A 22176-nucleotide genomic window follows, 5' to 3' on the forward strand; every position below is an offset into this window, starting at 1 on the left:
CCCAAGAACAGGGGCGATTTCAGTGGACATGGTTTTATTAAGGTTTTGATTTGCTGCAGCTATTTGAGAGTCATCAAACTGAGATGACCTGACAGTAAAGTCTACTACAACACTTCCTGGTCTGTGAAAACAAATTAAAGCCAGCACAATGATGAGGAGCATGCTCAGACTAACTCAGCATTCACTTTTGAGAACTGTTAAAGCTACATACCTGATTCCCGTCACAAATGCATCAACAAATCCTTCTATGCTGTTATACTGGTTCTTCAGCTGTTGAAATAAATGTGGTTGATATTATGACCAATAAAGCACAACATTTAAATCAGTATTAAATTAAGAATATACTTACTATTTCATTGATGTTTGACTCAAACGCTTTGTATGCAGGGTTGCTGCTATTGTTCAAGTCTGGTGTAAAGTCCCGATCTAATCTGACTGACATCGTAATATTAATTCCTGTTTGTGTAAAATAGAGCAGTTATATTTTTAAAGGAACTTAGAAATAGAGCACCCAAACAAGACATACATCCTGATAAAGACTGTTCACTAGAAAAGCATCAATCTGCTTTGTTTCTTGAAAGAAAAGAGATAGATTTTTTTTGTTTTAACAACCATTTGAGAAATAACAGTTTAGGAAATGTACATAATTGCTCATCGCTGTATGCTATTTAGTACAAAATAAAATGTCTTATGTACAACAACATAGAAACACCACAAGTGGACGTAGTTTTGTTTGTAGTTTAAGAATTTCCACATAACACTGTACAAAAATGAGTAACTTTAGAAGGACTTTATCTTTTTGTATTTCAGGGGACGAGATCATCTTTTAACATTTTTCCAGTTACTTTTGAGCATTACAGAAGCATTTTACAGAAGCAAATCTCTATGGCTAACCACAAACTGCAATGATGAAAGACGATAATGAAATAAAACGTGATTTGTCAGAAATGTTACCTGTAGCAGTGGTTGCAGGAGGTGCAGCAGTACTGGTAACAACAGTGGCCTTGGTAGTTGTTGTAGGGGCCTTAGTTGTAGTTGTAGGGGCCTTTGTGGTAACTGTAGTGGCGTTGGTAGCAATCGTGGGTGCTTTGGAGGTGATGGTATTTGTATTAGTGAGGTATTAGTTAGGTATTGTGGTATTAGTTATAATAATTTTACCTGTTGTGGTGGTCTTAGTGGAAGTACTTGTGGTAGTAGTTGGAGTTGGGGAAGTTGGAGGCTTAGTAGTGGTACGAACAGTTAAGGTATTTGTGGTATTCTTTGTAATAAGGACAGTATTGGAGGTTACGGTCAAGATAGAGATGGTAGTATTAATTGTGGCATTAGTTGCCGGCAAGAGAACGGTGGCGTTGTTTGTTGTCCGGAGTATAGTTGAAGAAACTGGGGTAGTTGTGTTCACTGTTGTACTTTGGGGCGTCACACTTATACCTGAAAAGGTTAAAATACAGCATTAAGTATATAAAATACACACAAGTGTTGAAGTAGATCATAAAATTAAACATAAAAATGCCAGAAACGAGTCACTCCATCCATAAATCCAGCCAAACAGCCATTCATCTATTCTACCACCACTATTAATTTTTTTTTATTATTAAACCTCCATTTTACCAGGACGACCCAACTGAAGTTAAAAACATATTTTTTTAAGTGGGTCCTAGTCAAAGTATGCAGCAGCAGTAGTATTAACTTACATATTGATACGAGCACATTCACAATTATACTGTTATTGCTATCTTAGTTGGTAGAATGTGAGATTCTTCATCTCAGGGTTGTGGAATCATCTGGGGAAGGGGAGGGGTGGTGGTGGTGGTAGGGGGTATGGAGGTTTGGGTTGAGATCCTATTCCACACATGCTTATGACATTTATCCAGAAAATATTTAGGAACATTTAGAAGGCAAACTGTGTTAGGCAAAGGCCTCTCAGGATCTTGTGTCAGTACTGTGGATCATTGGATCAAGGCTACAGAGAAAGACTTCAGCTTAGATTTGACTCAGAAACCTTCAAGCTGTAAAGTAGCAGTGTTAACTGTTGAAGCCATCATGTCCCCCATATTCAACAAATTAATTAATGAATTATCTCTTGTAATAATAGGAAACAGTGTAAAAATTAAATCAAACAATGTTACAAATTCTTCTTTCAAACATTTTGATTAATCTTTTTTAAAAGTGAGCTTTATGAGAATTAGCTTTAGCCAATGCTACCGGTTGACACAATATATATTATAACAAACACATATAACCAAATTTGTTAACCAATTTGTTAACCAAATTATATTTTACACATTTGAAAATACTAAATGTTTTGTTTTTATTCAATTGAAGAACATTTTGGCACAGCCATGCATTGATTTCTTCTAAGCATTTACTCAGTGCCTGAACTGGTTCATAGTCACCTGGTGACATGGTGATGTAGAGCTGTGTGTCGTCTGCATAGTTATGGTAGCTGATGTTGTTATCTTTTATTATCTGAGCAAGAGGGAGCATGTAGATATGGAAGAGGAGGGGACCCAGGATGGACCCTTGGGGAACCCTACATGTGATTTTTGTCATCTCTGATGTAAAGTTACCTACTGATACAAAAAAGTCCCTGTCCTTTAAGTAGGATTTAAACCAGTTGAGAGCTGTACCAGAGAGGCCGACCCAGTTCTCCAGGCGTTCTAACAGGATGGAGTGATCGACAGTATCAAATGCTGCACTGAGGTCCAATAGAACCAGCACGGTGGTTCTTTCACAGTCTGTATTTATATGGATGTCATTAAACACCTTGATAAGGGCGGTCTCTGTACTGTGGTGAGCACGGAAACCTGACTGGAAAACGTCAAATCGGCTGGTCGTTGTTAAGAAGGTGTTTAATTGTTGAAATACAGCTTTTTCAATAATCTTACTGATAAAGGGGAGGTTTGAGATGGGCCTGTAGTTCTGGAGTAGAAGTTTGTCTAAATTGTTGTTTTTCAGCAGTGGTTTGATAATTGTTGTTTATAGGGACTGGGGGAAAACACCTGACAGAAGGAACGTGTTTATTATCTGAGCCAAATCAGACGCTATGCCAGGCAAAACTTTCTTAAAGAAAGCTGTGGGTAGAACATCAAGACAGCAGGAGGAGGAACTTAGTTGCTGAATGATGTCCTCTAAGCTTTTGTGGTTTATTTTGCTGAATTGGGACATTTTGTCAGGGTAAGTTCCAGCTGAATACAGCTTTGGTAAGCTGTATTCAGCTTCTTAGTAATGTGTTTCTATTAACAATCAGCAGACTAAAACAGCATAAAAATTTAGACATTCCTATCATTTGTTTTTAATTGTGACTGCAGTTGAATGCCTCTCAGGATCATTGAAGCAAGACACAATAGGGATTAATTGTTGACCAAGTAACGATTTTCAAGATGTCTTTCAGTGGTACACAAATCTCAAACATTGTTTAGATTCAGAGAATTTGGCAGGCAGATATATTGATCATTAGTGTGACAGTCTATGTAAAAAAAACATAGGTTTGGAATAATAAAAGTGATTTCTATTTTTTATAGAATTTTGAATGAACATTGTTGGAGATTCTTTGACATTGGGCTTTTTATTCACCTCAATTTGTTGAAGTAAATAAATTATATTACAATGCACTAACATCGATATCAAATATTACTGGAGTCCAGCTTGAGAAATGTCCACATTAAGTTGTAATTTACTTGCCAGTTATTCCATTTTGTAGACTTATAGAAGTCAACATGTCTGTGCTTGCTTTGGGGGGGTATGTTTGTTGCAATCAGTAGATCAGTTAAAACACTGTAGTAGTGATCAAGATCCCTAAATCACTTGAACTTGGAAAGTTCTCCAGGAATGTGTTTTGGGAGCAGATTCATAGGAAGACCCAGAAAAGACTATATATCCTTTCAGGCAAGGTAACGCCTTGAGATTCCCTGTGAATTGGAGTATTGTTGGGAGAGAAGTGTCTGGATTTGAAGCCATTATGCTGGTCATATTCAACAAATTAATAAATTTTCTCTTCTAACAATGGGAAACTGTGTAATAATTAAACCAAACAAAGTTACAGATTCTTCTTTCAAACATTTTGATTAATCATTTTTAAAAGTTAGCTTTATGAGAATGAGCTTTAGCCAATGCTACCTGTTGACACAAAATATATATATTATCACAAACACATATAACACAGTCAATGTTTTGTTAACTAAAACATATTTTACACATGTTTGAAAATACTAAACGGCTCTAATGTTAATCAAGAAAACTCCTGCAATTCCGTATTGCTGTTGAATCAATAAAAAGCACTTTTACAATGAAATATTCTCAGTAATGTGTTTCCATTAACAATCAACAGACTAAAAAAAGCATAAAAATTGAGACCTTCCCATCATTTGTTTTTACTTGTGACTGCAGTTGCATTTGTAATGTTTACTGATGTAATGATCAGAGGTGTTGTAACAGTTGGCTCTTCAGAAACATTTGGACAAATTACAATGGATTAAAGTATGAACAGATTCATAACATTGGCTATGAAGAGTAACATCCTAGGATTATTTATAACTTTCATAAATGTTGGTTCAGTCATTATTACAGGTTAATCTAATAGTTATTGGTCAACTTATTGGTTTTGTTGAAATGAAACAGTATGTGTTGCAAATGTTACTATGGTTAGTTTTAAGACTATTATTGTTTATTTTGGGCTTTTCTGGTCTGAGAATTATTTTCTAGTTGGGTTTTTTTTATGTGCAAATTGCTTCTCCCAATATATGTCAAATGTATTTTACTGTTGGAACATTTTAGTAATTAAACACAAACACAATATCAATACTATGTTAGATTCATAACTCTAGAATAGAAATACAGAAAATATTTAAACATTTTCTTTCATTCTTTCTCACAGGCTGAAACATAGAGCAGCACTATGTTTTGAAAGTTGTAGAATAAATAGTTTTGTATTTCTCACCAGTTGTTGGTGGTTGTGTTGGGCAGGAGTCAAGATCTGTTTAAAACCAGTGATGTCATATAAAATCAAACAGATCAAACTGGTAATACAGAAAGTATGAGAACCTTACAACACCTACCTGATAGTGGCTGGCAGTAAGTGTTATTTGGAGGAAGTGCATTGATACATCCACAGGTATTGTCCAGAATGTCGCTGCATTTGCCAAAAGTGGAGCACATGTCACAAGGCCAGCCATACTGATCCTCACATCTGCACTGGTAGGTTGTGTTATTGGGGGAGCACACTGAGAAGCAGACAGATTGTTTCAATATTTCAAACAACACCCTCTTCAATCTAAAACAATTGTTCCAGTTCCAGTTATTACCTGTAGAGATGTTAACACCAGTGATCTGTATCAGACTGTTGGTGCTGATGGTGTAGTTGAAGTTTCTCAACTGCTCTACAGCTCTGACATCTTTGGTTTTCAGCTCAAAGGAAAGCAGGTATTGACGAACGACTGGAGGAGCTGAAAGGATTGAATTAAAAGAAGATTTCATTTAACTATAAGCTGTTCAATATGCTCCGTATGATATGAAGGTATTAATGAAGTGAATGTACGTTTGGTAGACTATTTATAATAGTGTGAGTTTCACTCTGGCAAATCAACATCTCATTTTAGTTTAATCATCGTCAGATTGGACTTGCAGTAAAACTTTCTTTTTCTCAGGTACCCAACTACTTTTTTGTACTCTGTATCATCTTTTCAAGTAACAGCAAAAGGTAAAAAGAGAAAAAGCAGACATTGTCATTATTAAAACTCAACAAAAGGTTTTGTCAGAAGCTTTTTTTCCCCTCAGCTAAACCCACTAAATGTGCAGAGAGAGAAAATACAAAGACTACATAGAAGGACTTCAGCTTAGATTTGACCCAGAAACCTTCAAGCTGTAAGGAAGCAGTGTTAACTGATGAAGCCATTATGCTACCCATATTAAACAAATGAATGAAGTTTATCTTGTAACAATAGCAAACTCTGTAAAAAATTAAACCAAGCAAGGTTCCAAATTCTTCTTTCAAACATTTTGATTAATCTCTTTTTAAAGTGAGCTTTATGAGAATGAGTTTTAGCCAATGCTACCTGTTGACACAATATATATTATACCAAACACATAGAACACAGTCAAAGGTTTGTTAACCAAATTATATTTTACACATTTTTTTAAATACTAGATTGCTCTAATGTTAATCAAGAAAACTCCTCCTGTAATTCCTCACAGTCACTTACTTGTTGTAACTGTTGTTGCAGCTGTTGTTGTAGACATGGTTGTTGTGGTAACTGCTGTTGAATCAATAAAAAGCACTTTTACAGTGAAATCTTCTCAGTAATGTGTTTCCATTAACAATCAACAGACTAAAAAAAGCATACAAATTGAGACCTTCCCATCATTTGTTTTTACTTGTGACTGCAGTTGCATTTGTAATGTTTACTGATGTAATGATCAGAGGTGTTGTAACAGTTGGCTCTTCAGAAACATTTGGACAAATTACAATGGATTAAAGTATGAACAGATTCATAACACTGGCTATGAAGAGTAAAATCAACTGCTGTTCTACAGCTCTGACATCTTTGGTTTTCAGCTCAAAGGAAAGCAGGTATTGACGAACGACTGGAGGAACTGAAAGTTTTGAATTAAAAGAAGATTTAATTTAACTATAAGCTGTTCAATATGCTCTGTATGATATGAAGGTATTAATGAAGTGAATGCATATTTTGTAGACTATTAGTAATAGCATGAGTTTCACTCTGGCGAATCAACATCTCATTTTAGTTTAATCATCATCAGATTGGGTTTACAGTAAAACTTTTTTTCGCAGGTACCCAACTACTTTTTGGTAAACTTTATCTTTTCAAGCAACAGCAACATATAAAATGAGAAAAGGCAGAAGTTGTCATTAAAACTCAACCAAATTTTTTGTCAAAAACTTTTTTCCCCTTACTAAATGTGCAGAGAGAGAAAATACAAAGGCTACATAGAAGGACTTCAGCTTAGATTTGACTCTGAAACCTTCAAGCTGTAAGTTAGCAGTGTTAACTGTTGAAGCCATTATGCTGCCCATATTAAACAAATGAATAAATTTTCTCTTGTAACAATAGGAAATTGTAAAAATTAAACCAAGCAGTTTCAAAAGTTCTTCTTTCAAACATTTTGATTAATCTTTTTTTAAAGTGAGCTTTATGAGAATGAGTTTTAGCCAATGCTTCCCGTTGACACAATATATATATATATATATATATATATATATATATATATATATATATATATATATATATATATATATAAATAAAACACATATAACACAGTCAATGTTTTGTTAACCAAAATATTTTTTACACAAGTTTGAAAATACTAAACAGCTCTAATGTTAATCAAGAAAACTCCTGCAATTCCGTACATTTACTTACTTGTAAATGTTGTAGCAGCGATTGTCGTAGACATGGTTGTTGTGGGAACTGCTGTTGAATCAATAAAATGCACTTTTACCGTGAAATCTTGTCAGTAATGTGTTTCCATTAACAATCAACAGACTAAAGAAACATAAAAATTTAGACATTCCCATCATTTGTTTTTACCTGTGACTGCAGTTGCATTTCTCAGTCGTCAGCCATTAATCAGTCAGCTCAGTTTACATCGCAGCCACTACCTTGTCAGTTTGTTTGTCACTCCCCTGTCACCATCACTAACTAGTCAGATCTGTTCACCTTTCCGCCACCAGTCACTAACCAATCAGTACGGTTCACTTTCAGTCACCACCCTTCCTTTGATTAGTTCCACCTGTTTCCAGTAATTAGTTTCTGCTCTGTTCACCTGTTCACTCCTCTATTTATGCCTGCCTCCATCTATTGCTCAGGGTCAGATTATTACGAGCCATTTGGTGAGTCTTATCCAGCTTTCTTGTTTTTCTATTGACCTCTTGATCTGACCCGATTTTGCCTCCAGATATTCTCAGCCAGCCTGACCTCTGTATTACCTGTTTTTCCTGTTTAATCGGACTTTTTGCCTGATCCCTGCCTGTTCTGACCGCCTGCCTTTGTTGCCTGATCCAGTTCTATTTCTGGAATTTCTGAGCTTGCCTGACCCCTGTCTGTTTATTAAGCCAGACCGTTAATGAACTTGGATCTGTTTCCCGACTCTGCGCCCGGATTCTGCTCTGGACTGTCCTGCACTTCTGATTACCCGTTTTTTTTTTTTACTTAGGACTGTTTTCTACTACAAACTCTGTCTTATCTTGCTCATCATACTGCCTGCCTGTTATCCCGGTTCCTACCCACAGCCTGTTGCTTAATAAACCTTCTTAAAACGTACCTGACTGTCTGGTTTGAACACTGGGGCCTCATATTAAGTCCATTCATTACAAATACATATTTTAACAAACACATACAATACAGTCAATGGTTTATTCACCACATTTGGTTAATAACCTATTGACTGTATTATGTGTATAAAAAATATAAAATTATATTTTACACATGTTTTAAAATACTAGATTGCTCTAATGTTAATCAAGAAAACTCCTCCTGTAATTCCTTACAGTCACTTACTTGTTGTAAATGTTGTAGCAGCGATTGTCGTAGACATGGTTGTTGTGGGAACTGCTGTTGAATCAATAAAATGCACTTTTACCATGAAATCTTGTCAGTAATGTGTTTCCATTAACAATCAACAGACTAAAGAAACATAAAAATTTAGACATTCCCATCATTTGTTTTTACCTGTGACTGCAGTTGCATTTCTCAGTCGTCAGCCATTAATCAGTCAGCTCAGTTTACATCGCAGCCACTACCTTGTCAGTTTGTTTGTCACTCCCCTGTCACCATCACTAACTAGTCAGATCTGTTCACCTTTCCGCCACCAGTCACTAACCAATCAGTACGGTTCACTTTCAGTCACCACCCTTCCTTTGATTAGTTCCACCTGTTTCCAGTAATTAGTTTCTGCTCTGTTCACCTGTTCACTCCTCTATGCCTGCCTCCATCTATTGCTCAGGGTCAGATTATTACGAGCCATTTGGTGAGTCTTATCCAGCGTTCTTGTTTTTCTATTGACCTCTTGATCTGACCCGATTTTGCCTCCGGATATTCTCAGCCAGCCTGACCCCTGTATTACCTGTTTTTCCTGTTTGATCTGACTTTTTGCCTGATCCCCGCCTGTTCTTACTTCCTGCCTTTATTGCCTGATCCAGTTCTATTTCTGGAATTTCTGAGCTTGCCTGACCCCTGTCTGTTTATTAAGCCAGACCGTTAATGAACTTGGATCTGTTTCCCGACTCTGCGCCCGGATTCTGCTCTGGACTGTCCTGCACTTCTGATTACCCGTTTTTTTTTTTTTTTTTTACTTAGGACTGTTTTCTACTACAAACTCTGTCTTATCTTGCTCATCATACTGCCTGCCTGTTATCCCGGTTCCTACCCACAGCCTGTTGCTTAATAAACCTTCTTAAAACGTACCTGACTGTCTGGTTTGAACACTGGGGCCTCATATTAAGTCCATTCATTACAAATACATATTTTAACAAACACATACAATACAGTCAATGGTTTATTCACCACATTTGGTTAATAACCTATTGACTGTATTATGTGTATAAAAAATATAAAATTATTTTTTACACAAGTTTGAAAATACTAAACAGCTCTAATGTTAATCAAGAAAACTCCTGCAATTCCGTACATTTACTTACTTGTAAATGTTGTAGCAGCGATTGTCGTAGACATGGTTGTTGTGGGAACTGCTGTTGAATCAATAAAAAACACTTTTACAATGAAATCTTCTCAGTAATGTGTTTCCATTAACAATAGACAGACTAGAAAAGCATTAAAATTTAGACATTCCCATCATTTGTTTTTACCTGTGACTGCAGTTGCATTTGTAATGTTTGCTGATGTAATTATCAGAGGTGTTGTAACAGTTGGCTCTTTAGAAACATTTGGACAAATTACAGTGGATTAAAGTATGAACAGATTCATAACACTGGCTATGAAGAGTAGCATCTTAGAATTATTTATAACTTTCACAAATGTTGGTTCAGTCATTAATACAGGTCAATCTAGCAGATATTGGTCAACTTATTGGTTTTGTTGAAAGGGAACAGTATGTGTTGCAAATGTTACTATGGTTAGTTTTAAGACTATTATTGTTTATTTTGGGCTTTTCTGGTCTGAGAATTATTTTCTAGTTGGATTTTGTTTATGTGCAAATTGCTTCTCTCAATATCTGTCAAATGTATTTTACTGTTGGAATATTTTAGTAATTAAACACAGACACAATATCAATACTATTTTAGATTTATAACTCTAGAATAAAAATACAGATACTATTTGAACATATTCTTTCATTCTTTCTCACAGGCTGAAACATAGAGCAGCACTATGTTTTGAAAGTTGTAGAATAAATAGTTTTGTATTTCTCACCAGTTGTTGGTGGTTGTGTTGGGCAGGAGTCAAGATCTGTTTAAAACCAGTGATGTTATATAAAATCAAACAGATCAAACTGGTAATACATAAAGTATGAGAACCTTACGACACCTACCTGATAGTGGCTGGCAGTAAGTGTTATTTGGAGGAAGTGCATTGATACATCCACAGGTATTGTCCAGAATGTTGCTGCATTTGCCAAAAGTGGAGCACATGTCACAAGGCCAGCCATACTGATCCTCACATCTGCACTGGTAGGTTGTGTTATTGGGGGAGCACACTGAGAAGCAGACAGATTGTTTCAATATTTCAAACAACACCTTCTTCAATCTAAAACAGTTGTTCCAGTTCCAGTTATTACCTGTAGAGATGTTAACACCAGTGATCTGTATCAGACTGTTGGTGCTGATGGTGTAGTTGAAGTTTCTCAACTGCTCTACAGCTCTGACATCTTTGGTTTTCAGCTCAAAGGAAAGCAGGTATTGACGAACGACTGGAGGAGCTGAAAGGATTGAATTAAAAGATTTCATTTAACTATAAGCTGTTCAATATGCTCCGTATGATATGAAGGTATTAATGAAGTGAATGCACATTTTGTAGACTATTAGTAATAGCATAAGTTTCACTCTGGCGAATCAACATCTCATTGTAGTTTAATCATCATCAGATTGGACTTGCAGTAAAACTTTCTTTTTCTCAGGTACCCAACTACTTTTTTGTATTCTGTATCCTCTTTTCAAGTAACAGCAAAAGGTAAAAAGAGAAAAAGCAGACGTTGTCATTATTAAAACTCAACAATAGGTTTTGTCAGAAGCTTTTTTTCCTTCAGCTAAACCCACTAAATGTGCAGAGAGAGAAAATACAAAGACTACATAGAAGGACTTCAGCTTAGATTTGACCCAGAAACCTTCAAGCTGTAAGGAAGCAGTGTTAACTGATGAAGCCATCATGCTAACCATATTAAACAAATGAATGAAGTTTATCTTGTAACAATAGCAAACTCTGTAAAAATTAAACCAAGCAAGATTCCATGTTCTTCTTTCAAACATTTTGATTAATCTTTTTTTTAAAGTGAGCTTTATGAGAATGAGTTTTAGCCAATGCTACCTGTTGACACAATATGTATTATACCAAACACATAAAACACAGTCAAAGGTTTGTTAACCAAAATATATTTTACACATGTTTTAAAATACTAGATTGCTCTAATGTTAATCAAGAAAACTCCTCCTGTAATAGGGGGTTTTCACTGACGTCACTGGCCAACTTCCGGTCCGCCATATTGGGTGGCACACTTCCTTATCTCTAGTTGTCTACACATATTATCGTATCGCGAATGGATAAGTACGCCAGCACGCTAGAGCGACCAGATAAGGACGTATATCTGAGGAAATGTTCCGTGATCGACCATATGGACCCCTATGCCCTCCGCGGTGCCTTGTTTAGCCGTAATCCAGATGATTGGCCAAATGTAGAGCACGGCGACATAGTGCATAACCTGGTGTTCGGTGAAAACCCTCTGCACACTCTTGAGGAAATGAGAGCTTACAAGAGTCTAGAGGCTCACAACCAGTTCACATCTGGTTATGTACATCAAGGAAATCGCCATCATACGTGGACGGGTGAGTTTTAATAAGATGGTAAAAATGTAAACAATCCGACGCAAATGTGTCGCATGCTTCTGCGGTGGCTGGCGGCCGGCGGCCGGCGGTGCGCGAAGGCGCTTGGCTACAGGGCCGATCGACGCCGCTCGCGGCTTTAATTATTTAAGCAGAACAATGACCAGTGAAAAATTAAGTTGTATTTACCGTATTGGCGCCGGTAGGAGCTGCAGATCATAAAGCCAGCAAACAGTGGGAACACAGCAACTCGTTCAAAGGTAAGCTGCGCTCAGACGGGTTAGCACATGCTAACCGTCAGTGCTAACAACCACTCGCGCATGTAATGTACTTTTAACTAGCTGCTATGTGTTTCAAATGTTTAGAACACACTCTCATTGACATCGGGATACTGTGGAAAGTTATGTTCGGTCTTACAGCCGCGATCCAAGCGAGCCGACGACTCTTTGTTATCTCTGTAACTCGTTCAAAGGTAAGCTGTGCTCAGACGGGCTCTGGCACATGCTAACCGTTAGTGCTAACCGTCAGTGCTAACAACCACTCACGCATGTAATGTACTTTTAACTTGCTGCTATGTGTTTCAAAGGTTTAGAACACACTCTCATTGAGATCGGGATACTGTGGAAAGTTATGTTCGGTCGACTTACAGCCGCGATCCAAGCGGGCCGACAACTCTTTGTTATCTCTAACAGTTGTTCTCCGTGGTTGCGCCTCCAGGCAGGAAAGCGGTGGAAAATTAATCTGTTTCTATGTTTTTCCCATGGCGATCATGTGTTGCGCTGTTACAGCCCACAATACAGCAACGGTTTACCATGGTTGAAATCAAGTTAAGGTGAAATTAATCAAATTAAAACACGGCTGAGAGAGGGAGTACAGTACGCGGTAGTAATAGGCAGTAGAGGCGGCGGAGGCAGTCAACATGACAGCCGCGGAAAGTAACAAGTCATAACGCCCAAGCCCTATTATTAATATATTCTTCTTACATGTTTTAAATACTTAACAGTTAATTACCTGTGACAAAGTGAGCACCGCAGACTCTGGCGTATTCCAGCTTAACACCGTCCAAATCGGACCTGGATATCCGTGTCAGCCATAGGTGACGGCGTTGTTCAGACAGCTGTTTTGTTTTTTCACACTGATTCACTATTACGGCTGGTAGGCGATAGAAAGAGCGTTGATCTCCACCTCCACGGGCCGTGCAACCAACCATTAAACACGTTTTCCCCATTGTTCACTTCCAATACTGCCTAAGGCGTCATACAATGCAGGTCAACAGTGCGAAACGACTGCCACCCAATATGGCGGACGCGCTGAGTAGTCACGTGAGCGTGACGTCAGCTGAAAACCCCCTATTCCTCACAGTCACTTACTTGTTGTAAATGTTGTTGCAGCTGTTGTCGTAGACATGGTTGTTGTGGGAACTGCTGTTGAATCAATAAAAAACACTTTTACAATGAAATCTTCTCAGTAATGTGTTTCCATTAACAATAGACAGACTAGAAAAGCATTAAAATTTAGACATTCCCATCATTTGTTTTTACCTGTGACTGCAGTTGCATTTGTAATGTTTACTGATGTAATTATCAGAGGTGTTGTAACAGTTGGCTCTTTAGAAACATTTTGACAAATTACAGTGGATTAAAGTATGAACAGATTCATAACACTGGCTATGAAGAGTAGCATCTTAGAATTATTTATAACTTTCACAAATGTTGGTTCAGTCATTAATACAGGTCAATCTAGCAGATATTGGTCAACTTATTGGTTTTGTTGAAAGGGAACAGTATGTGTTGCAAATGTTACTATGGTTAGTTTTAAGAGTATTATTGTTTATTTTGGGCTTTTCTGGTCTGAGAATTATTTTCTAGTTGGGTTTTTTTATGTGCAAATTGCTTCTCCCAATATATGTCAAATGTATTTTACTGTTGGAACATTTTAGTAATTAAACACAAACACAATATCAATACTATGTTAGATTCATAACTCTAGAATAGAAATACAGAAAATATTTAAACATTTTCTTTCATTCTTTCTCACAGGCTGAAACATAGAGCAGCACTATGTTTTGAAAGTTGTAGAATAAATAGTTTTGTATTTCTCACCAGTTGTTGGTGGTTGTGTTGGGCAGGAGTCAAGATCTGTTTAAAACCAGTGATGTTATATAAAATCAAACTGATCAAACTGGTAATACATAAAGTATGAGAACCTTACAACACCTACCTGATAGTGGCTGGCAGTAAGTGTTATTTGGAGGAAGTGCATTGATACATCCACAGGTATTGTCCAGAATGTTGCTGCATTTGCCAAAAGTGGAGCACATGTCACAAGGCCAGCCATACTGATCCTCACATCTGCACTGGTAGGTTGTGTTATTGGGGGAGCACACTGAGAAGCAGACAGATTGTTTCAATATTTCAAACAACACCTTCTTCAATCTAAAACAATTGTTCCAGTTCCAGTTATTACCTGTAGAGATGTTAACACCAGTGATCTGTATCAGACTGTTGGTGCTGATGGTGTAGTTGAAGTTTCTCAACTGCTCTACAGCTCTGACATCTTTGGTTTTCAGCTCAAAGGAAAGCAGGTATTGACGAACGACTGGAGGAGCTGAAAGGATTGAATTAAAAGAAGATTTCATTTAACTATAAGCTGTTCAATATGCTCCGTATGATATGAAGGTATTAATGAAGTGAATGCACATTTTGTAGACTATTAGTAATAGCATAAGTTTCACTCTGGCAAATCAACATCTCATTTTAGTTTAATCATCATCAGATTGGACTTGCAGTAAAACTTTCTTTTTCTCAGGTACCCAACTACTTTTTTTGTATTCTGTATCATCTTTTCAAGTAACAGCAAAAGGTAAAAAGAGAAAAAGCAGACGTTGTCATTATTAAAACTCAACAATAGGTTTTGTCAGAAGCTTTTTTTCCTTCAGCTAAACCCACTAAATGTGCAGAGAGAGAAAATACAAAGACTACATAGAAGGACTTCAGCTTAGATTTGACCCAGAAACCTTCAAGCTGTAAGGAAGCAGTGTTAACTGATGAAGCCATCATGCTAACCATATTAAACAAATGAATGAAGTTTATCTTGTAACAATAGCAAACTCTGTAAAAATTAAACCAAGCAAGATTCCATGTTCTTCTTTCAAACATTTTGATTAATCTTTTTTTTAAAGTGAGCTTTATGAGAATGAGTTTTAGCCAATGCTACCTGTTGACACAATATGTATTATATCAAACACATAGAACACAGTCAAAGGTTTGTTAACCAAAATATATTTTACACATGTTTTAAAATACTAGATTGCTCTAATGTTAATCAAGAAAACTCCTCCTGTAATTCCTCACAGTCACTTACTTGTTGTAAATGTTGTTGCAGCTGTTGTCGTAGACATGGTTGTTGTGGGAACTACTGTTGAATCAATAAAAAGCACTTTTACGGTGAAATCTTCTCAGTAATGTGTTTCCATTAACAATCAACAGACTAAAAAAAGCATAAAAATTGAGACCTTCCCATCATTTGTTTTTACTTGTGACTGCAGTTGCATTTGTAATGTTTACTGATGTAATGATCAGAGGTGTTGTAACAATTGGCTCTTCAGAAACATTTGGACAAATTACAATGGATTAAAGTATGAACCGATTCATAACACTGGCTATGAAGAGTAAAATCCTAAAAATATTTATAACTTTCATAAATGTTGGTTGAGTCAATACAGGTTAATCTAAAAGTTATTGGTCAACTTAGTGGTTTTGTTGAAAGGGAACAGTATGTGTTGCAAATGTTACTATAGTTAGTCTTAAGACTATTATTGTTCATTTTGATCTTTTCTGCTATGAGAATTTTTTTCTAGTTAAAATATTTTTATTGTGCAAACTGCTTCTCCCAATATCTGTCAAATGCATTTTACTGTTGGAACATTTTAGTAATTAAACACAAACACAATATCAATACTATTTTACATTGATAACTCTAGAATAGAAATACAGATAATATTTGAAAATTTTCTTTCACTCTTTCTCACAGGCTGACAACATAAAGCAGCACTATGTTTTGAAAGTTGTAGAATAAATAGTTTTGTATTTCTCACCAGTTGTTGGTGGTTGTGTTGGGCAGGAGTCAAGATCTGTTTAAAACCAGTGATGTTATATAAAATCAAACAGATCAAACTGGTAACACAGAAAATATGAGAACCTTACGACACCTACCTGATAGTGGCTGGCAGTAAGTGTTATTTGGAGGAAGTGCATTGATACATCCACAGGTATTGTCCAGAATGTTGCTGCATTTGCCAAAAGTGGAGCACATGTCACAAGGCCAGCCATACTGATCCTCACATCTGCACTGGTAGGTTGTGTTATTGGGGGAGCACACTGAGAAGCAGACAGATTGTTTCAGTATTTCAAACAACACCCTCTTCAATCTAAAACAATTGTTCCAGTTCCAGTTATTACCTGTAGAGATGTTAACACCAGTGATCTGTATCAGACTGTTGGTGCTGATGGTGTAGTTGAAGTTTCTCAACTGCTCTACAGCTCTGACATCTTTGGTTTTCAGCTCAAAGGAAAGCAGGTATTGACGAACGACTGGAGGAGCTGAAAGGATTGAATTAAAAGAAGATTTCATTTAACTATAAGCTGTTCAATATGCTCCGTATGATATGAAGGTATTAATGAAGTGAATGCACATTTTGTAGACTATTAGTAATAGCATAAGTTTCACTCTGGCGAATCAACATCTCATTTTAGTTTAATCATCATCAGATTGGGTTTACAGTAAAACTTTCTTTTTCTCAGGTACCCAACTACTTTTTTGTACACTGTATCATCTTTTCAAGCAACAGCAAAAGGTAAAAAGAGAAAAAGCAGAAGTTGTCATTATTAAAACTCAACAAAAGGTTTTGTCAGAAGCTTTTTTCCCCTCAGCTAAACCCACTAAATGTGCAGAGAGAGAAAATACAAAGGCTACATAGAAGGACTTCAGCTTAGATTTGACTCAGAAACCTTCAAGCTGTAAGGTAGCAGTGTTAACTGTTGAAGCCATCATGCTGCCCATATTAAACAAATGAATGAAGTTTATCTTGTAACAATAGTAAACTCTGTAAAAAATTAAACCAAGCAAGGTTCCAACTTTTTCTTTCAAACATTTTGATTAATCTTTTTTTAAAGTGAGCTTTATGAGAATTAGTTTTAGCCCATGCTACCTGTTGACACAATATATATTATACCAAACACATAGAACACAGTCAAAGGTTTGGTAACCAAAATATATTTTACACATGTCTTAAAATGCTAGATTGCTCTAATGTTAATCAAGAAAACTCCTCCTGTAATTCCTCACAGTCACTTACTTGTTGTAAATGTTGTTGCAGCTGTTGTCGTAGACATGGTTGTTGTGGGAACTGCTGTTGAATCAATAAAAAGCACTTTTACAGTGAAATCTTCTCAGTAATGTGTTTCCATTAACAATAGACAGACTAGAAAAGCATTAAAATTTAGACATTTCCATCATTTGTTTTAACTTGTGACTGCAGTTGCATTTGTCATGTTTGCTGATGTAATGATCAGAGGTGTTGTAACAGTTGGCTCTTTAGAAACATTTGGACAAATTACAATGGGTTAAAGTATGAACAGATTCATAACACTGGCTATGAAGAGTAACATCTTAGAATTATTTATAACTTTCATAAATGTTGGTTGAGTCATTAATACAGTTCAATCTAACAGTTATTGGTCAACTTGTTGGTTTTGTTGAATAACGACAGTATGTGTTGCAAATGTTACTATGGTTATTTTTAAGACTATTATTGTTCATTTTGGTATTTTCTGGTCTGATAATTATATTCTAGTTGGGTTTTTTTATGTGCAAATTGCTTCTCCCAATATATGTCAAATGTATTTTACTGTTGGAACATTTTAGTAATTAAACACAAACACAATATCAATACTATTTTACATTGATAACTCTAGAATAGAAATACAGATAATATTTGAAAATTTTCTTTCATTCTTTCTCACAGGCTGAAACATAGAGCAGCACTATGTTTTGAAAGTTGTAGAATAAATAGTTTTGTATTTCTCACCAGTTGTTGGTGGTTGTGTTGGGCAGGAGTCAAGATCTGTTTAAAACCAGTGATGTTATATAAAATCAAACAGATCAAACTGGTAATACAGAAAGTATGAGAACCTTACAACACCTACCTGATAGTGGCTGGCAGTAAGTGTTATTTGGAGGAAGTGCATTGATACATCCACAGGTATTGTCCAGAATGTCGCTGCATTTGCCAAAAGTGGAGCACATGTCACAAGGCCAGCCATACTGATCCTCACATCTGCACTGGTAGGTTGTGTTATTGGGGGAGCACACTGAGAAGCAGACAGATTGTTTCAATATTTCAAACAACACCCTCTTCAATCTAAAACAATTGTTCCAGTTCCAGTTATTACCTGTAGAGATGTTAACACCAGTGATCTGTATCAGACTGTTGGTGCTGATGGTGTAGTTGAAGTTTCTCAACTGCTCTACAGCTCTGACATCTTTGGTTTTCAGCTCAAAGGAAAGCAGGTATTGACGAACGACTGGAGGAGCTGAAAGGATTGAATTAAAAGAAGATTTCATTTAACTATAAGCTGTTCAATATGCTCCGTATGATATGAAGGTATTAATGAAGTGAATGCACGTTTGGTAGACTATTTCTTATAGCATGAGTTTCACTCTGGCGAATCAACATCTCATTTTAGTTTAATCATCATCAGATTGGACTTGCAGTAAAACTTTCTTTTTCTCAGGTACCCAACTACTTTTTTGTACTCTGTATCATCTTTTCAAGTAACAGCAAAAGGTAAAAAGAGAAAAAGCAGAAGTTGTCATTATTAAAACTCAACAATAGGTTTTGTCAGAAGATTTTTTCCCCTCAGCTAAACCCACTAAATGTGCAGAGAGAGAAAATACAAAGACTACATAGAAGGACTTCAGCTTAGATTTGACTCAGAAACCTTCAAGCTGTAAGGTAGCAGTGTTAACTGTTGAAGCCATCATGCTGCCCATATTAAACAAATGAATGAAGTTTATCTTGTAACAATAGCAAACTCTATAAAAGTTAAACCAAGCAAGGTTCCAAATTCTTCTTTCAAACATTTTGATTAATCTTTTTTTAAAGTGAGCTTTATGAGAATGAGCTTTAGCCAATCCTAACTGTTGACACAATATATATTATACCAAACACATAAAACACAGTCAAAGGTTTGTTAACCAAAATATATTTTACACATGTCTTAAAATACTAGATTGCTCTAATGTTAATCAAGAAAACTCCTCCTGTAATTCCTTACAGTCACTTACTTGTTGTAAATGTTGTTGCAGCTGTTGTCGTAGACATGGTTGTTGTGGGAACTACTGTTGAATCAATAAAAAGCACTTTTACGGTGAAATCTTCTCAGTAATGTGTTTCCATTAACAATCAACAGACTAAAAAAAGCATAAAAATTGAGACCTTCCCATCATTTGTTTTTACCTGTGACTTCAGTTGCATTTGTAATGTTTACTGATGTAATGATCAGAGGTGTTGTAACAGTTGGCTCTTCAGAAACATTTGGACAAATTACAATGGGTTAAAGTATGAACCGATTCATAACACTGGCTATGAAGAGTAAAATCCTAAAAATATTTATAACTTTCATAAATGTTGGTTGAGTCATTAATACAGGTTAATCTAAAAGTTATTGGTCAACTTATTGGTTTTGTTGAAAGGGAACAGTATGTGTTGCAAATGTTACTATAGTTAGTTTTAAGACTATTATTGTTCATTTTGATCTTTTCTTCTATGAGAATTTTTTTCTAGTTAAAATATTTTTATTGTGCAAACTGCTTCTCCCAATATCTGTCAAATGCATTTTACTGTTGGAACATTTTAGTAATTAAACACAAACACAATATCAATACTATTTTACATTGATAACTCTAGAATAGAAATACAGATAATATTTGAAAATTTTCTTTCACTCTTTCTCACAGGCTGAAACATAGAGCAGCACTATGTTTGGAAAGTTGTAGAATAAATAGTTTTGTATTTCTCACCAGTTGTTGGTGGTTGTGTTGGGCAGGAGTCAAGATCTGTTTAAAACCAGTGATGTTTTATAAAATCAAACAGATCAAACTGGTAATACAGAAAGTATGAGAACCTTACGACACCTACCTGATAGTGGCTGGCAGTAAGTGTTATTTGGAGGAAGTGCATTGATACATCCACAGGTATTGTCCAGAATGTCGCTGCATTTTCCAAAAGTGGAGCACATGTCACAAGGCCAGCCATACTGATCCTCACATCTGCACTGGTAGGTTGTGTTATTGGGGGAGCACACTGAGAAGCAGACAGATTGTTTCAATATGTCAAACAACACCCTCTTCAATCTAAAACAATTGTTCCAGTTCCAGTTATTACCTGTAGAGATGTTAACACCAGTGATCTGTATCAGACTGTTGGTGCTGATGGTGTAGTTGAAGTTTCTCAACTGCTCTACAGCTCTGACATCTTTGGTTTTCAGCTCAAAGGAAAGCAGGTATTGACGAACGACTGGAGGAGCTGAAAGGATTGAATTAAAAGAAGATTTAATATAACTATAAGCTGTTCAATATGCTCCGTATGATATGAAGGTATTAATGAAGTGAATGCACGTTTGGTAGACTATTTCTTATAGCATGAGTTTCACTCTGGCGAATCAACATCTCATTTTAGTTTAATCATCATCAGATTGAACTTGCAGTAAAACTTTCTTTTTCTCAGGTACCCAACTACTTTTTTGTACACTGTATCATCTTTTCAAGCAACAGCAAAAGGTAAAAAGAGAAAAGCAGACGTTGTCATTATTAAAACTCAACAAAAGGTTTTGTCAGAAGCTTTTTTTCCCTCAGCTAAACCCACTAAATGTGCAGAGAGAGAAAATACAAAGACTACATAGAAGGACTTCAGCTTAGATTTGACTCAGAAACCTTCAAGCTGTAAGGTAGCAGTGTTAACTGATGAAGCCATTATGCTGCCCATATTAAACAAATGAATGAAGTTTATCTTGTAACAATAGCAAACTCTGTAAAAGTTAAACCAAGCAAGGTTCCAAATTCTTCTTTCAAACATTTTGATTAATCTTTTTTTAAAGTGAGCTTTATGAGAATGAGTTTTAGCCAATGCTACCTGTTGACACAATATATATTATACCAAACACATAAAACACAGTCAAAGGTTTGTTAACCAAATTATATTTTACACATGTCTTAAAATGCTAGATTGCTCTAATGTTAATCAAGAAAACTCCTCCTGTAATTCCTTACAGTCACTTACTTGTTGTAACTGTTGTTGCAGCTGTTGTTGTAGACATGGTTGTTGTGGGAACTGCTGTTGAATCAATAAAATGCACTTTTACAGTGAAATCTTCTCAGTAATGTGTTTCCATTAACAATCAACAGACTAAAAAAAGCATAAAAATTGAGACCTTCCCATCATTTGTTTTTACTTGTGACTGCAGTTGCATTTGTAATGTTTACTGATGTAATGATCAGAGGTGTTGTAACAATTGGCTCTTCAGAAACATTTGGACAAATTACAATGGATTAAAGTATGAACCGATTCATAACACTGGCTATGAAGAGTAAAATCCTAAAAATATTTATAACTTTCATAAATGTTGGTTGAGTCAATACAGGTTAATCTAAAAGTTATTGGTCAACTTATTGGTTTTGTTGAAAGGGAACAGTATGTGTTGCAAATGTTAATATACTTAGTCTTAAGACTATTATTGTTCATTTTGATCTTTTCTGCTATGAGAATTTTTTTCTAGTTAAAATATTTTTATTGTGCAAACTGCTTCTCCCAATATCTGTCAAATGCATTTTACTGTTGGAACATTTTAGTAATTAAACACAAACACAATATCAATACTATTTTACATTGATAACTCTAGAATAGAAATACAGATAATATTTGAAAATTTTCTTTCACTCTTTCTCACAGGCTGACAACATAAAGCAGCACTATGTTTTGAAAGTTGTAGAATAAATAGTTTTGTGTTTCTCACCAGTTGTTGGTTGTTGTGTTGGGCAGGAGTCAAGATCTGTTTAAAACCAGTGATGTTATATAAAATCAAACAGATCAAACTGGTAATACAGAAAGTATG

General features: G+C 35.8%; 2 protein-coding genes and 2 long non-coding RNA genes across 4 annotated transcripts; all 4 read right to left on the reverse strand.

Moving 5' to 3' along the window:
- Positions 1–1322: 1322 nt before the first annotated feature.
- Positions 1323–15413, reverse strand: LOC110367076. The gene is made up of 13 exons (XM_036147647.1): positions 15368–15413; positions 14471–14611; positions 14225–14389; positions 14107–14142; positions 13546–13611; positions 13375–13428; positions 10747–10887; positions 10501–10665; positions 10383–10418; positions 6370–6435; positions 5301–5441; positions 5174–5219; positions 1323–1428 (listed from the first exon to the last, which is right to left on the reverse strand). Exons 1-13 carry the CDS (start codon positions 15402–15404, stop codon positions 1323–1325), a joined length of 1200 nt encoding a protein of 399 aa, XP_036003540.1. The 5' UTR covers positions 15405–15413.
- Positions 15414–16056: 643 nt separating this feature from the next.
- LOC118566222 lies at positions 16057–19397 on the reverse strand. Its single transcript, XM_036147648.1, has 8 exons — positions 19352–19397; positions 18457–18597; positions 18211–18375; positions 18093–18128; positions 17361–17414; positions 16465–16605; positions 16219–16383; positions 16057–16136 (listed from the first exon to the last, which is right to left on the reverse strand). Exons 1-8 carry the CDS (start codon positions 19386–19388, stop codon positions 16057–16059), a joined length of 819 nt encoding a protein of 272 aa, XP_036003541.1. The 5' UTR covers positions 19389–19397.
- Positions 19398–19559: 162 nt separating this feature from the next.
- LOC118566059 lies at positions 19560–20285 on the reverse strand. Its single transcript, XR_004932750.1, has 3 exons — positions 20205–20285; positions 20087–20122; positions 19560–19589 (listed from the first exon to the last, which is right to left on the reverse strand). It is a non-coding gene; the product is annotated as an uncharacterized LOC118566059 (long non-coding RNA).
- Positions 20282–21389, reverse strand: LOC118566056. The gene is made up of 3 exons (XR_004932745.1): positions 21345–21389; positions 20451–20591; positions 20282–20369 (listed from the first exon to the last, which is right to left on the reverse strand). It is a non-coding gene; the product is annotated as an uncharacterized LOC118566056 (long non-coding RNA).
- Between the last annotated feature and the right edge of the window lie 787 nt (positions 21390–22176).

This window comes from Fundulus heteroclitus, chromosome 15 (assembly GCF_011125445.2).
Source record: "Fundulus heteroclitus isolate FHET01 chromosome 15, MU-UCD_Fhet_4.1, whole genome shotgun sequence".
Lineage (NCBI taxonomy): Eukaryota > Metazoa > Chordata > Actinopteri > Cyprinodontiformes > Fundulidae > Fundulus > Fundulus heteroclitus.

What these genes read in the sequence shown, in the direction of transcription:
- LOC110367076 (XM_036147647.1), bottom strand. Translation starts at nt 15,404, where the DNA reads ATGTCTACGACAACAGCTGCAACAACATTTACAACAA. An exon ending in TTACTGCCAGCCACTATCAG is followed by an intron (nt 10,419 to 10,500) that starts GTAGGTGTCGTA and finishes GGTTTTAAACAG; the next exon opens with ATCTTGACTCCTGCCCAACA. An exon ending in TGGTGTTAACATCTCTACAG is followed by an intron (nt 5,220 to 5,300) that starts GTAATAACTGGA and finishes TCTGCTTCTCAG; the next exon opens with TGTGCTCCCCCAATAACACA.
- LOC118566222 (XM_036147648.1), bottom strand. Translation starts at nt 19,388, where the DNA reads ATGTCTACGACAACAGCTGCAACAACATTTACAACAA. An exon ending in TGCAACAACATTTACAACAA is followed by an intron (nt 18,598 to 19,351) that starts GTAAGTGACTGT and finishes CAATCCTTTCAG; the next exon opens with CTCCTCCAGTCGTTCGTCAA. An exon ending in TGGTGTTAACATCTCTACAG is followed by an intron (nt 18,376 to 18,456) that starts GTAATAACTGGA and finishes TCTGCTTCTCAG; the next exon opens with TGTGCTCCCCCAATAACACA.